Consider the following 16,640-nt stretch of genomic DNA (forward strand, 5'->3'; position numbering starts at 1 on the left):
TACAGGGGCTTTTGTAAAGATCAAAAGTGATTATTTATATAAAAGATAGCCTGTTGTACAGTATGCATTTGGTATATGTTAATATTTCTTTCTTCCCCTTTGTCCATTTCCTTGTTCATTTTACCATCATTAATAGGACCTTTCTGTTCTTATTAACACTAATATTTGAAAAAGGGAGCTCAGCTAAGAAACAGACTAAAATAATAGTTTACCTTAAGAAAACAGACTAAAGTTATAAAGTAAACTATGGCACTTTTTTTTTTTTTAAGATTTATTCATTTATTTTAGAGAAAGAGAGAGAAAACTTGTGATTCGGGGGAAGAGGAAGAGGCAGAGGGAGAGGGAAAGAAGCAGACTCCGCGCTCAGCACAGTGCCCCATGTGGGGCTGATCCAAAGACCCTGAGGTCACGACCTGAGTTGAAATCAAGAGTCGGCTGCTTAACCAACTGAGCCACCCAGGTGCCCCTATGGCACTTTCTTATAAAGACATTTTAATGTGATGTTTTGTGTTCCCAAAATACTACCCAAGTATTATTGTAATTCCTTTAAGAGAATGATTAAAAATGATGAATGCATGCATGAGTGTCAGAGGCCATTTTTAACTAATAGTTTAAATTTCTTATTTTTATTATTTTTTTAAACCATAATTTTGGTTTATTTGTGATGTTCTTTGCTCCCATTACCCTGATTAATACAGAGTTGGATATAATTTTGCATGAAAACTTACTTACTTGGAAATATCTTTTATTTACAAACCCTTTTAAATTCTATGCAGATATTCCTACTGTTTATAGTATAATATAGAAACATGAAGTTAAAATATTTTACCCTTCATATTTTTGGCATTGCTCAGAGAATAGGAAAACTACATCCTTATTTCAACATACTTTGTTAATTAGTATATTTTAAATATCAAAATTAATTTATTTTACAGTAATTTTATAGAGGTTATAAGGAGCTCCCTATTCATCAACTCTGCTTTATTTTTAATGTCTTGGTTAGTCATGGAAAATGCGATATTTTCAAGCATGGGTAATTTCTAATTTTCTCACTTAGATGATTTTTTTTTTTTAAGATTTTATTATTTATTTGACAGAGAGAGCACAAGCAGAGGGAAAGAGAGGGAGAAGCAGGCTCCCTGCTGAGCAAGGAGCCCAATATGGGACTCGATCCCAGGACCCTGGGATCATGACCCGGGCCGAAGGCAGCCGCTTAACTGACTGAGCCACCCAGGTGTCCCTCTCACTTAACTATTAAGCACCACTCTTAAAACAGACTCTTTGTCAGTTGATATATGCACAGAACATTTGCCAGATAAATTAACACTTGATGGCAGTCATTTGGCAAATTATGGGTCATATGTACCCTTGGTAACCTCAACAGCCATTTTACTATAGGAGACTTTCTGAGCAGCAAGGCAAGTAATGATATTATATGATGTCAGTGAACAAATATAAATCAAGTCATCATAATATTGACCCTTCTGATTGTCTTCACATGAAATCAGTAGGCAATAGTGTCTTCAATAAAGCACTATGTGATCTAAAACAGTTGAAATTAGACTTAGTAAGGTTTCATATAACCCTTAGGAAATCCTGATTTTAAAATTGGATCATGGGGGGCACCTGGGTGGCTCAGTTGGTTGAGCATTTGACTCTTGGTCTCAGCTCAGGTCTTGATCTCAGAGTTGTGAATTCAAGTCCCACATTGGGCACGAAGCCTAGTTAAAAAAAAAAAAAAAAGATAAAATTGGATCATGGTCCATATCCCCTCCCCATCCCTTTTTTTGCTTTATTGTATGGAATGCATGACACGTTTTCCTTTAGAAATAATAGAATAAGTGGTGGTACTGAGACCCCTACACTTGCACATACAGTCCTTTGTAACCCTTAGGAAAATGGGCTGTAGTAATTAGCAGCATCCTTTACAAGAAGAATACAACAAACCTATTTTTATGGAGATATGGGTCTTTTCTTTTCCTTCACTTTCCTTTTCCTTTTTTTTTTCTTTTGGGGTTTTTGCATGTTCTGTTTAATGAGAAAAAAATATGGTAGCAAAAGGGACATATTTCCTCATCTTTCCTCTCCTCATTGCAAAATAACAAGGAACCACAGTGATTTCGGGAAAGCTGTGTAGTTTGGAGAACCCTGGAGGTGGCATGTTTTTAATCATGGTGTGGCTTCATCTGGCTGTTCACCAGATTAAAATTTCATGTATGATTATATATAATATAGGCACATATATTTCTAATGCATTCTATTAATGCTACTATCATGTGGTCATTTTATTTTGAGAGAAAATCTTGGTGATAAATGTAATAAAATAATGGTGAACTCTTGTTCATAAATGTTGGGCGGGTTTTTGAAATGTAGATTCCTAGACGCCACTCACCAAAGATTCTGATCCAGTAAATCTGGGCTGGAGCTCAGAAGTCTACATTTTCAAGAGAAAACCTGAGTGATTTTGTGTAGCTGTAGATGTAGTTGCTCATGTCATATTTTGAAAGATACTGAGGTAGAGGCTAACTCTGAGTTAACTATGACATATCTTTTTTTTTTTTTAAGAGATTTTATCTATTTATTTGTCAGGGGAAAGAGAGAGAGAGCACAAGCAGGGGGAGCGGCAGGCAGAGGAAGCAGGCTCCCCACTGAGCAAGGAGCCCGATGCGGGGCTCGATCCCAGGACCCTGGGATCCTGACCTGAACCAAAGGCAGACCCTTAACCAACTGAGCCACCCAGGCATCCCTAACTCTGACTTATCTTGCCCTTGAAAGACAATGTAGCACAGTGGTGAAGACCCTGGAGCCTGACCTTTCCATTAAAACCCCACCTCTGTAGTTAGGAAGCCTCCTGAACTTGGGAAGCTACTTCCTTATCTGTGCAATGGTGATAATGATGATATATATCTGATAGGATTGTAATGAGAATTAAATAAGCCAATATATTTAAAGAGTCTGGACATACAGGAAGTGCCCAATAAACATTAGTGTTATTATTTTATCCTGTGGCCCTCATCCAAATTATTTATTATTTATGCACATGTGAGTCACTTCAGTGCTGAGTTATCATTCAATATTTAGTTCAGTCATCATCCTAGTAACTATAGGCTAGCTTGTTCCTTTTATGTATTTCTGTGTACCTTTTATGTATTTCTAATACTGCATCATATTAAAGATTTCTGTTTCTCCGTGTCTTCCTCACCAGCCATGAGCTCTTAGAGGAGAGGGACCATGTTTTATTCACATTTGTGTCTCAAGCACCCAGTGCCTTGGCAAGGAGACTGCTGAGCTGGGGATGCTGGTTGGCTCAAATCTGGATAGTGGTCAACTCTTGTGCTTGTCCTAGCTGTATCTTCCCAGAGGCAAAGAAAAAGGAAATATTTTCCAGAATCAAACCTGGATGGTGTTTAGGGGAGAAGATTTAGTCATTTGTTCATTTCATCGATATTGCTAAACATCTAGCATGTAAATCACTGTGAACAAAACAAAGATCTGTATCCTCATGGAGCTTTTACAGATTAACTTCAGGGCTATTCACTGGTGACTAAACACCTATTATCTTTTTTTAAAAATTTTTTTATTGTTATGTTAATCACCATACATCATTAGTTTTTGATGTAGTGTTCCATGATTCATTTTTTGTGCATAACACCCAGTGCTCCATGCAGAACGTGCTCTCTTTAATACCCATCACCAGGCTAACCCATTCTCCCACCCCCTCCCCTCTAGAACCCTCAGTTTGTTTTTCAGAGTCCATCATCTCTCATGGTTCGTCTCCCCCTCCGATATCCCCCCCTTCATTGTTCGCCTCCTGCTATCTTCTTCTTTTTTTTTTTTCTTAACATATAATGTATTATTTGTTTCAGAGGTACATATCTGTGATTCAACAGTGTTGCACAATTCACAGCGCTCACCATACCACAGACCCTCCCCAGTGTCTATCACCCAGCCATCCCATCCCTCCCACCCCAACCCCCACTCCAGCAACCCTCAGTTTGTTTCCTGAGATTAAGAATTCCTCATATTAGTGAGGTCATATGATACATGTCTTTCTCTGATTGACTTATTTCACTCAACATAATACCCTCCAGTTCCATCCACGTCATTGCAAATGGCAAGATCTCATTCCTTTTGATGGCTGCATAATATTCCATTGTATATATATACCACCTCTTCTTTATCCATTCATCTGTTGATGGACATCTTGGCTCTTTCCACAGTTTGGCTATTGTGGACATTGCTGCTATAAACATCGGGGGGCACATACCCCTTCGGATCCCTACATTTGTATCTTTGGGGTAAATACCCAGTAGTGCAATTGCTGGATCATATGGTAGCTCTATTTTCAACTTTTTGAGGAACCTCCATACTGTTTTCCAGAGTGGTTGCACCAGCTTGCATTCCCACCAACAGTGTAGGAGGGTTCCCCTTTCTCCGCATCCCCGCCAACATCTGTCGTTTCCTGACTTGTTAATTTTAGCCATTCTGACTGGCGTGAGGTGGTATATCTCATTGAGGTTTTGATTTGTATTTCCCTGATGCCGAGTGATGTTGAGCACTTTTTCATGTGTCTGTTGGCCATTTGGATGTCTTCTTTGGAAAAATGTCTGTTCATGTCTTCTGCCCATTTCTTGATTGGATTATTTGTTCTTTGGGTAAACACCTATTATCTTTTAACATTGGCTTGCAGTGTATTACTGAATTTTATTTTAGGGCAGTCCCTTGGGATATGTATTATAAAACTTGCATTTAAGATGTAGAATCCCAGTTAAGTTTAGAACACCCAGATCAGAGCTTCAATTATTGGACATCGGTCCTGATTAAACACTCTGTAGTTTCCCATACTGGTTAGTGTTTATTGTACTGGTAACCTGGATCAACTGATGGGATTTCTCTTTAAACATTTTTCAGACTTCTAGCAGTGGAAGGCACTCTGTTCGCATCACTGGCCTTAGTACTATTGATTTCCGAGCTGGTTTTTCTAGAAAACCCACCCTGGACTTCAAAAAAACAGTCAGCAGACCGGTGCAAGGTTTGTATGTACATATTACCAAAATGGACATGGTAGATATCCAAGTGCAAGATATTTCTCGAACTCTCTGTAATTTTATAATTTTGTAGTATTTAACAAAATTGGGAAACATAGCATCTTTACTTTAAACATGATTGTATTCTTGGCCTAGTCATTTTTTCTCAATGTCTAGTTCCAAGACCAGTGATATTGAAATTAATCAGAGAGCTTGTTAAAAATTAGGATTCCCAGGACCCACCCCAGATCTCCTGAATTAGAACTGAATTAGGTTAGACCCAGGAATATGCACTGTAGCAAGCACCCCAGTTGATTCCTAAACTTACTGAACTTTTGAAACTACTGACCTAGATATTGAGGCTTTTTACTAACATCTATAATTTGCCTTGTTGTTAAAGTGAAAAATGTGGATTTTATGTGTGTAATAGCTAAAAAAATTAGACATCATGTATTATTGTATGTTCAAAGATAAAATTATTGCCACTTCTTATAGCTTGTTTTTCTTATTTTATTCGTGCAAGATTATAGTTTTATAGTGAAAAAATGCTTAATCTTACTGTGACTCTTCAAATTTCTTTTTTTTTTGATTGTTCATTTATTTTACTGCTGCAGTTACTAGAAAGATACAAATAGTGAGTCTTTAAAAATTAAATATTCATGTTATTAAACATCATGTAACACAGTATTCACAATTTTAGTTTTTCCATGTATACGTATTGTTAAAATACCATACAAATAATTATTAGGATTTCCAAAGTTTCTGTAAATGTTTAAGCCACAATTTGTAAGACAGTTTGTAGTACTCATACTTATGATACTTGTCTGTTATTATAATGCAAAAATTTATTTGATATATGACCTCAATTCCATGTTACTTGTAAATAATAACAAAGCCTTTCTCTTGTAGGAATACCTACCTATGTGCTGCTGAATACTTCTGGAATTTCCGTCCCAGCCAGAGTAGATCGTCTTGAACTTCTGAGTATCTCAGGCAGTTCTCTTAAGACTATTCCTGTTAAATACTACCCAGACCGAAAACCTTATGGCTTGTGGAATATTTCTGACTTTATACCACCAAATGAAGCTTTCTTTCTCAAAGTAACAGGCTATGATAAGGATGATTATCTTTTCCAGAGGGTATCAAGTGTTTCCTTCTCTAATATCATCCCAGGTGAGACATCATTTTATTGAACACTGGAGTATTGATAGTTTAAGGGAGTGATGTGGTCCTAAAAGAATGAAATATAAAGTAAAAAAATAATATCACATTATTACTGGGTTACTGAATTGATGGGCATTTATATTTAGGTAACACAATTTTTCTTAATCATAAAAAGCACATTCAAAGTTTCATGTTAAGTCTCACTGATTGCAGATCTGAAAATTTTGATTGCTTCACTCAGTGTGAGAACTGGAACTGGGAAATTCTGGTGCTCTTACTCCCCCACCCCCCCCAAAAAAGCCTGGCACACATGTGTAATGTTTGATCAAGCTACCTAAATGGGCCAAATGGGTTAAATATTTATATGTGATTCTCAGAAACCTACTTCGTGAACAGTAATTCATTGTAAACAACTGGTGATGATTCTATCTTTATGTGATAAGTTGGCAGTTAGTTAATTGGTAAGCTAGTTACTCATATATTTGCTATGATATAGAGATAAGATCACAGATTAGGGATTATTTAGAGATATGAGATAGCATTTCAATTTTTATATTTGTGCTATTTCTCAAGGCTAATGACAACTCTGATCAAAATTTAGAACTATAGCTAGAGTTGTGGATAGACAAATCTTTATTGTTTCTAATATTGTAGTATTGGATTGAGGGACAACAATTTATCATTTATACATAAGATTGTAATTTGGGAAATTCAGAAACAACTGTGTAGCTAGTCTTTAATCATTGTCAAATGGTGAGAATAGAACTGTCAGTATTTCTTCATATACAGTATTCAAAGTTTAGTTGTCTTAGCCCCTAAATTGAATACTATAAAACCTATTGGATTCTTAAAAATCAACTTTTCCCATTATTTTGGGGAAAACAATTACCTTTTGCATTCAATTCTAAGGCATGTGGGTTCTTTTCATATATTTACATTTTTGAAATAAAAATAGGTTCTACAATTGATGAAGTATGGTAACTAATTTGGTAGCTTTTTCTTTTCTATCTTGGTGGCCCCCAAAATAATGTGTCTTAAAAATAGAGTCTTAGATTTAATGAATACTTTAGTAAGGGGTCCATGGAGAGATCCAGAAATTAATAAGGTTTGAACAAAGAAAGATAATTAAAGTGGGTTTTAGTGATTTAGATTAATTGGAATGCAGAGGATTTACTGGAATAATTAAAGTATGAAGCTTTTGAATGCATTAACAGGAAGTACCCAATAACACTGTGATCTTGTTGCCCGTGTTCTTTTCTTCCTAGATGCTCCCAAAGTTACAATGCCCAAGAAAACCCCAGGATACTATCTGCAGCCAGGCCGAATTCCCTGCTCTGTTGAGAGTCTTTTACCCTTTACCCTGAGCTTTGTCAGAAATGGACTTATGCTTGGAGTAGACCAGTATTTAAAGTGCGTACATGTTTTTATTAGCAATTATAGACAAAATTAAACATCTAAATACAAATAGATACTTAATGGGCTTTTTCATTGGAAATTCTCATTTGTTTCATAGTCTTAGAATATGGCAACAAACAAAACAGACACAAGTCTGTGCCCTTATGGAGCTTACATTGTAATGGAGAAAGACAGAAAACATATAATATGTTAATTTAATAAATGCTAGAATTCATTCAAGGGTTGGTTCAGGTTTTATAGGATATTGAATTTTATATAACTTGAGGGTCTCTTGTTTGTTTTTTAAAAAATTTATTTGACAGAGAGAGAGTATAAGCAAGGGGAGTAGCAGCAGTGGGAGAGGGAGAAGCAGACTCCCCGCTGAGCAGGGAGCCCATGCAGGATTGATCCCAGAACCCTGGAATCATGTTCTGAGCCAAAGGCAGATGCTTAACTGACTGAGCTACCCAGGTGCCCCTTGAGGATCTCTTGTTAAGATGAACAATACAAAATTATGAATAAAAAGTTAAGTACCAAATCTTGGAAGGGTCCTTGCAAAAGAGAAAAGTTTAAGCTTTGTTGGCCTTGGGGCAAGCAAGTCTCTGAATATAATTTAAAGTGTTCTGGTAAGTGAATCCGATTAAGTGCTGTAGCAAAATGTAGAGCAGATTAATTGAGATTAGATTAATTCTGGTAGATGGGGTGCATGTGGTTTTGGCTTAGTTGCAATTTGGAAATTCACCTAAACATGGTGAGAGATGGTCATGCAGATATCTAGGGAAAAGCATTTGCACAACAGGAACAGTAAATGCAGATGCTGACTGGCATGTGGGAAAGAAAGATAGGAAGGAAGCCAGCAACGCTGGAGGAGCAGGGAAGGGGAGGGGGTTAGGGGAGGGGAGTGTGCTGGGGGAAACAGGTGGAGTGGGAGTATGTGTGGCTACTGCATTTAACAATCAATGGGAGTGGACAAGAAGGCACTGACTTTCTTGTGAAGATGGGTGATTGTTTTTAGATAAATATAATCTATGATAAAATTAAGTAGACCTTGAAAACTGGAAGATGATTTCTGGAAAATGTTTGTTTTTTTTAACTTACTAATGAAACAAACTGCATTTGGCAAAAACTCTAGGAATTATTTTACAAAACTTATATGCTGTTAATTCAATATTAATATAAATAACTTCTATAAGATGCTAAATATTTGACAGTATTAACCTATTTTATCTCTTTATGGGTCATTTTAAATAAAAACTATGGCAGGAATCTTCAGTAAAGCCTTAGAAAAAAATTCCACTATTTAAAGATTGAACTGTATTATTTCTTGCTATTTTTTTTATATAGTATATCTTGATGATTCCCTTAGCTCCATGTTTAATAACCAGCAATGTAACTGACCAGGGTATCAAATGTTGAAGCTACATAATTTCCTGATGAAATCAAATCCATTCTGCTTCATGTTTAAATAGTAACATATTTCAGAGACACTTGAGATTCTTTATAAACATTAATTCATTAATTCCACACAATTCCTGGGAGGTAAGCCACAGGAATTCTTTCTCTCATTTTTCCAGCTCTGTGGCTCAGAGATCTGACAAGCCTTGCTGACATATATTAAGCTCTTTGGTTGTGAGAGGCTAAAGACAGAATTTGGCATGGGTGGTGATGGATTGATACTCTCACCCTGATTCACTCACACGTCTCTGCCCTAGATTTCCTAACAGCTTGGGACATGTGACTTAATCTTTGTTATGTGAGTCGCTATGGTCACTAGGGGATGTAAGAGAGAATTAGTTTGCATGAGCAACAGGACACATTTGTATTTGACATGTTCTTTCCTTATTCCAAAGGCAATGCCTTCAAAACTTCTTATTGTGGCCATATAATTTTAATGTTAACTGAGAAGATGATATGGTACAAGAGAATTATTTTCATGTAATATTTCATAAATAAGAGAGGAGCAAGTATCACTGTAAAGAATATTCTTCAAGCAATCCAACACTGGCTGTGTGCCTTTGAATAAATCACTTATCCTTCTTCCTGAATCTCAACTTAGTTGTTTCTAAAACAGAGGACTTGGGACTGGAAGAACTGCCATTATCTGTTCTAAAATTTACATGTGTCTAAGTTTTTGATGAATCCTAATATATGCTTGGCTGTGAAGTAGGCATTGCAGAAAACACAAATGACTGCATGTATTTCAAACTCCTGCCTTCCCGGAACTTACCAGTACCTCCTAGACAATGACAGTTATAAACCTGGACTCAGTTTACTGCTATTAAGCACAAAAGATATAGCTTAGGTGATCACTAGGGGTTAGAGTCAACTCATAATCCCTTTCTTTCTGAATGTCACAGGACCACTGACATCTAATGCATACACAACTGAAAAGAAACTAACTAAAATGAATATTCTCGGTTACTAAAATATATGGAACAATGACTTTGCTCATTCTCTCACTTTTCTGATGACAGGAACCTATGACTTCGCTTTCTCTTACAAAGTCTAATGTGCTAAATACACATTAAGAGCTCAGTAAGTTCTTCATGGTTTTTTGATGACAGATATGGTTTGTCTGGAAAGCAAGAGATCTGGAGTCATTACTGATATTATATCTCACACCACTTTCAGACTCCAGTGGAAGGTGTCTTGACTGCAATGGGCTTTTCATCTCATCTGTGTCTTGAATGTTTAAGGTTATAAATAGCTATGGGTGAATGTAAGAAAAAAATTATGAAAATCGTTACGATTTTCAATTATATTTTAACATAAGATAATGCCTGTTTTGTAGATTACTAGAATCTTATAAATATTTTTATCTATTAATTAGATATTAAATATCTATTAGGATTAAATATATCTATTACTAAGACACCTCCAGAGAATGAGAAACAATTTGAAGAGTGTTGAAGGACAAAGAATAGTATTTATTAAATGAATGGATAAATATTATAGCAAAGGGATTTTTTTTTTAACCTAAATGACAGTTTGATAATAAAACTGATAATTTTCTTTTCTTTTCTCAATGTATACACAGGTTGAACCAGATAGTTTCTGTAACCTTATGTGGAGCTTACACATAAGAAAGTTAAAGAGAACTTATCTTTTTGGAATCCAAAAGTCTATTTTCTACTTTTAAACTTATGAATTACCTGGTTGAATTCATTTTGGCTAAGAACCCCCACCGAACATGCTCCAAAACTGGAAATAATATGGAAGGAGAGAGGATTTAAGGAGTGTTTCTCTATTAACTCATTATCTTGTATTTTGACACAGCCAGAAAATGTTTCCCTAAAGAAATTCACAAACTCCCTATCTTATTGCCTTTGTTGTGCCTTTTGCTCAGAGAGTTTAATGTTCTAATTAAAAGGTGTGTCCTTCTAAGCGATAAAGAACTCTGCAGTTTAATCCATTTATTTTTACATTGTTCTTCATGTTAATGTGTTAATAATGAATATTTCAAAAAAAATAGTGGAGTCACCACTTTCAGCTTTGCCTTGTTTTTGTCATAACTGAAAAGATCTCTATTTTGTTACCCCAGAGAATCTGCCAGTGTGAACTGGGAGATTGAAAATGTCACTTTGTCTGATGAAGGCACCTACGAATGCATTGCTCTCAGCAGCGCAGGGACCGGACGGGCGCAGACATTTTTTGATGTGTCAGGTAATTATTACTAATTGCTTTGCCGTTGCCTGCATATTAACGCATCTATGGAAATGGGATGTTTGCTAAGCCTGGTTTCACCACCTCTTAGCTGTGTGACCTTCTTGGGCCAATCACTGAAGGACTCAGGGCCTTGGGTTCCCAAACTGTTAAATGAGGATATCTGTAACAGTCTCTATCTCATGGAGAAACTACGAGGATAAAGAGAGAGTATATGTAAAGCACATAGAAGAGAGCCTGGCACATGGAAACACTTGATAGACCTTAGGTATTATTGTGGTGGTTGTTGTACTATTATCATTATTATTGTAGGGACCCAATAAATATTTTTGGAAATGACCATATAGCATTTTTATTAAAATTTAAAGAAATTTAGAGAAAGGAAGGGATAGAATTTAAGAAAAGGAAGAGTTCTATTCTGAGAATAACAGGGTTAAAACTTTCCCTTTTCCTCCCCCATGTTAATAATAAGCAGAGTGCTTTTATGAGTGGATTCTGACATTAAATTGAAGACAATAATGAAAGTGATCATGTTCAAGAAACACAGGGCCTCAGTGGCTACAATATTGGTATTAAGAAGAGTGGAAGAAATGCTAATTATTTTGCTTTTAGATAGTATGTTTCCGATGAATAAATGAGAGGCAAAACTCATTGCTTTATAAGGCAGAATATATTTTAGTGAAAAAAATCACTTTTTCCTCTAATCTCGCAGAATTCTCAGGACACAAAAGGACTGTCATTTTAAACAAATGATCATGATTTAAGCCACTTACTCAGCATAAATCTAGAATTTATTGGAAAGTTTGTTTCAGTTGATTTATTTTCTACCTGCCTTGTAGATCAGTGTTGCTATGTGTTTAATAGTAACCCTATTCTGACCTAAATGTAGCTGCTGAGTTTTATAACAATGTCTGTATCTGCTTTTAGTAACAATGTGCATTTTCTTGAGACAAAGACAAAAGAAACTATAGAATTGTAGGACTGCTTAGAAGTCTAGGATTTATGTTTGTTATCAATAAGTCCAAGCTGAACTTTAAAACAGAGGCATGCAAGCATGTTCTTCTTGGAGTAAATTTATTTGTATTCTCTTATTCTTAGAAAAATAAAGTTTGCCTCCTGAAACAATTTTGTTGACATGCATCATAAACTATTCATTTTTTCATCTCCAGTAATTATGAAAGGCATTGGAATTGTGTCAACGTTCCTCAGCTTCTGGGAAAACAAACACTTGAGCACTTGAGATTTTCTGGGCTTTTTTTTTTTTCCCCCCCCCCCCCCCGCCCCAGCAATATTAATTAAGGGAAAGACAACAGGGAAAGAAATTTGAGTGAGTGGATTTAAACATCTTGCATAAACAACTGGGAAGTCCAGTACAAATTTGTGAACTGGTAAGAATTTGGCTCTGGGTGTCAGTAACTTCCATATGCGTGTTGTACACATGCCCCTCTACTTTAATTTGTACTAGCCAGGCAGTGGTATCAGGAAATTACACTGTACTCAAGCCAGATTTCAGGAATCGTGTCCCATTCGGTCAATTAGGAAAGAAGGAGCAGAAACACTGATGGTAATGGCAATGATTACAACCACAGAAGTAACAAGCAAGTGCCCCTTTGGACTTGGAAGAGTAGATAGTTCTTTCTGGGTTCACCCATTGCCTGACCTCCACCCACTTCTGAATCTCTCTTAGCCTAGGCTGAGATCCCAGCAGTTACCTGACCAGCCCACTGGGATCAGGTGCAAGTTCACAGGATAATTAGATCTTATATTTTGGAAAGGAGTGTTAATAATGAAGGCATCATGGGATAGTGATGTTCTTGTGTCACTATGGACACTAATTTATTTTGTAAAGTCAAAGGGCACCCAAGAGCAGTTTAAAGAAAAGCTAAAGTTCTACTAATAGGTTACCTCAATTTTTCCAGCATTTTCTTCTAGTTGACATGTTTAAGGATTTTTGGTTCATGTGAAATGTTGATTATTGAATGTCTTAAATGCAAAATGGGTGTAAAAAGCATCGTACTTTTATTGAATATAAACACATAGAAACAAATGAATAGGGTTGCAGAAGCATGAAAAACTCATTCTTTTCAAGTGACATTTAGTAATTTAGTTTAGTGCTGTTACAAATTACGTTAATTTACTGAATTTCTTTATTAACACAATGCCTCTCCCCCAATGCACACACATAGAGTACTATAATTTTGGGTTTAAGTAAAATACCAAGAATAAAGAAGTCTTGTCAGGGGCATGTCAGTGACAGGGAATCTTAAATTATAATTATAGGATATTGTTTTAGAACGGGATAAGACTTGGAAATAATCTTGCACCACCTCATCATTTTGTAGGTAAAGAAACTGAAGCCCAGAGCAGGCAAGTGGCCCATTATGGTTACAAGGATAAGGAGTGAGACGATCCCTGTACTCTCTTCCAGCAGTCTTTTTTTTTTTTTAAAGATTTTATTTATTTATTCATGAGAGACAGAGAGAGAGAGGCAGAGGGAGAAGCAGGCTCCCAAGGAGCAGAGAGCCCGATGCGGGACTCGATCCCAGGACCCTGGGATCATGACCTGAGCCGAAGGCAGACGCTTAACCATCTGAGCCACCCAGGTGCCCTCTTCCAGCAGTCTTTACCTAATGCCACAAGGCCTATACTTGTCATTCTTCTTTCAGTTTTGAGGCTTTGAGTTTCCATCTCTGGTTCCCTTATTCTAGCCTCAGTTGTTGTTTCACTTAGGAAGAGCTAACTTCCAGCACCAGGCTAGGTATTCCATTATCTCGGCTTCCCTCATCATTTCCTCCAACCTCGGCAAATTTATTTATGTATGAATAAATATTTCCATGTGTATTATATTTATTATCTCTAGTTATTTATGCAGCAATGATATTGTATGTCATTTCAAATCTTACCGGTTATGTTATTAGAAAGTTGGCATTTTACATATTTGAATTTATGTCTGCAGAGGGAATAAACTCTGAGGCAGGGTTTGTATGCAAGAGGGTTATTGGGGAGTTTTCTAGGAAAAAGCACCTATAAGGAAGTAACATAAGTGGAAGAAGTTAAATTGTTGTGTAGTCACTACTAGGACCTTAGCTGATCCCACAGGGAATTCTGGAGCTGTCATGGTCCTGAATTGAGGCAAGAGAGCTGGTCCTTTGCTTCCTCATGAAGTGGTCACTGGATGTGGGCTACCCTGGACAAGGGGTCTTACCCTGAGCAGGTTAACACCCTTGGCTCTGAGCTATATGTAGCCAGCAAGCATAGCAGCTAGGGAAATGAGTGCCTTGGTCCTTAAGAGGGATCTAGGCATGTGCCCAGCATTCCCTACATACCTAATTGAGATTTCCCATTTTCTAAAAAATCTCAAAAAAATACCTAGTCTCGTTGAAGAAGTTTGTTTCAAAAGAACAAAGAAAAGAAAGCCATACAAAATGTCATATGGCCTTCAGAAAATCTTGATAAGATGGGAACACAAGCATGTACTATCACTTTCAGGTCTTTGGTCGTCTATGCCATCTTGTATGTTAGAGTCATAAAACATTAGAACTAGAAAGGGTCTTTAAGATAACCTCATTTAATTGGGTGCCTAGGTGGCTCAGTTAAGCGTCCCAACTTTTGATTTTGGCTCAGGTCATGATCTCAGGGTTGTGAGACTGAGCCCCTCATCGAGGCCTGCATTGGGCTCTGCGCTGGGTGTGGAGCCTGTTTAGGATTTTCTCTCTGCCCCACCCGCCCACCCCGGCTCTCTCTCTCCCTTTAAAAAAAAAAAAAAAGATAACCTAAATTAATCGTTGACTTCTCTAAGGTCACACACCTAGGGATAGAACTAGGCAGCATATAGTTGCCAGATTCAGCAAATAAAAACATAGAATGCCCAGTTAAATTTGAATTTCATATAAGTGTGTCTGAAATAATTTCATGAGACATATGTATACTAAAATATTATTTGATGTTTATCTGAAATTCAAATTTAACAAAGCATCTCGTATTTTGTGTGTCAAGCCTAGCCAGACTCCAGAACTTTCTTTGTCATGTACTCTTTCTACTTGATTCACTAGCCATTTTCATAAGAGATTTTAAAAAACATAGCAAAATGATAAAATTTTGTTTTTTAAATAATTTAAAATAGCATCTATTCTTCTAAAAATCTTTGGAAAACTAGGATAAATATAAAGAAAAATACGGAAAATATGCACATTTCTATCCCTCGGAGATTACCACTATGGTTTTGGCATATTGCTTCCAGGTTTTTTCTAGGCTTATGATTCATCTGCACTTATAAATGGTTTTGAATAAAGGAGAATAAAATTTGATCTTGAATATCTTATACTCTTTCATATTTAAACTAAAACAGGCACATGGGTTTCTAGCTAGCATAACTCACCACAGTTTTTATTGCTGTATTATTGCTGAATAATGGCTTGCTACAGAAGGTCATTTTAAAGCACTTGGGCAGAGTGTACTTTAGAGGGGCATTTGTATTTATTCTCAAATTAACTAGAGTAATATGTGATTCTCTCTAGAATGTTGGCTAAATATTTAACTAGTAAGTGGCTTTTAACCACATCTGAAACGTGTATGCATTACTCAATACCTTTTGTGTGCATGGCTTTCTATGTACAATTTTATTAAAGGTCTGCGCCTACTCTTAACTTAACCTTCTTAAATCAAAACATTCCTCATGCCTCTGGGGGAACATTTGTCATGCACTGCTATTGTACTGTGTCTTCTTAATGAGATTGTAACTCTCCTTAAAGCTGATACTGTCATACTTAGTATACTATTGTCTACCATACTTTGTGTCCTCTTTTCTTTTAAACACTAAATATTTTTAAATTAAAAAAATCCATAATTGCTACTTTCTTCAAAACTCAAATAAAAATTTGCTTCACTCCACAATCCTAAATTAGTCTAATCATATCCTTTTGCCATGCCTTTTTGATTCTCACATCTATAATTTATAAATTTAGACTTGTATGTGTATGCTTTGGTATGTAAACAAGCGCTACTTTTTTTTTTTTTTTTACATTGAGGATTAAAGGAACTAAAAACACATTCTTTGCATGGTGTCTTCAGGTTACAAGTACCCTGTGCTATTATTCACTTTTACAGTAAGATGTTTTAAAATTTAATTTAAAATTTAAAATTTAAATTAGGGAACATTCAAATCTTCAATTAAAGACATACATTTAAAACTACAGTGTTTGGCAAATCTGATAAAAATTAGATGGATTTCTTTTTTTAAGAGTATGCACTACTTTGTTTTTTTTTAAAGATTTTATTTATTTATTTATGAGAGACAGAGAGAGAGGCAGAGGGAGAAGCAGGCTCCCAAGGAGCAGGGAGCCCGATGCGGGACTCGATCCCAGGACGCTGGGATCATGACCTGAGCCGAAG

General features: G+C 36.2%; 1 protein-coding gene across 1 annotated transcript in view; it reads left to right on the top strand.

Annotated features, from left to right (window-relative positions):
- Positions 1-16,640, top strand: part of HMCN1 (hemicentin 1) — a 487,037-nt gene that overhangs the window by 209,605 nt on the left and 260,792 nt on the right. The window contains exons 7-10 of the mRNA XM_021682591.1: positions 4,912-5,032; positions 5,937-6,200; positions 7,457-7,601; positions 11,128-11,249. Coding sequence (XP_021538266.1) covers positions 4,912-5,032; positions 5,937-6,200; positions 7,457-7,601; positions 11,128-11,249 — 652 coding nt within the window. The remainder of the gene's footprint in view (positions 1-4,911; positions 5,033-5,936; positions 6,201-7,456; positions 7,602-11,127; positions 11,250-16,640) is intronic.

Source organism: Neomonachus schauinslandi, chromosome 6 (genome assembly GCF_002201575.2).
Source record: "Neomonachus schauinslandi chromosome 6, ASM220157v2, whole genome shotgun sequence".
Classification (NCBI taxonomy): Eukaryota; Metazoa; Chordata; class Mammalia; order Carnivora; family Phocidae; genus Neomonachus; species Neomonachus schauinslandi.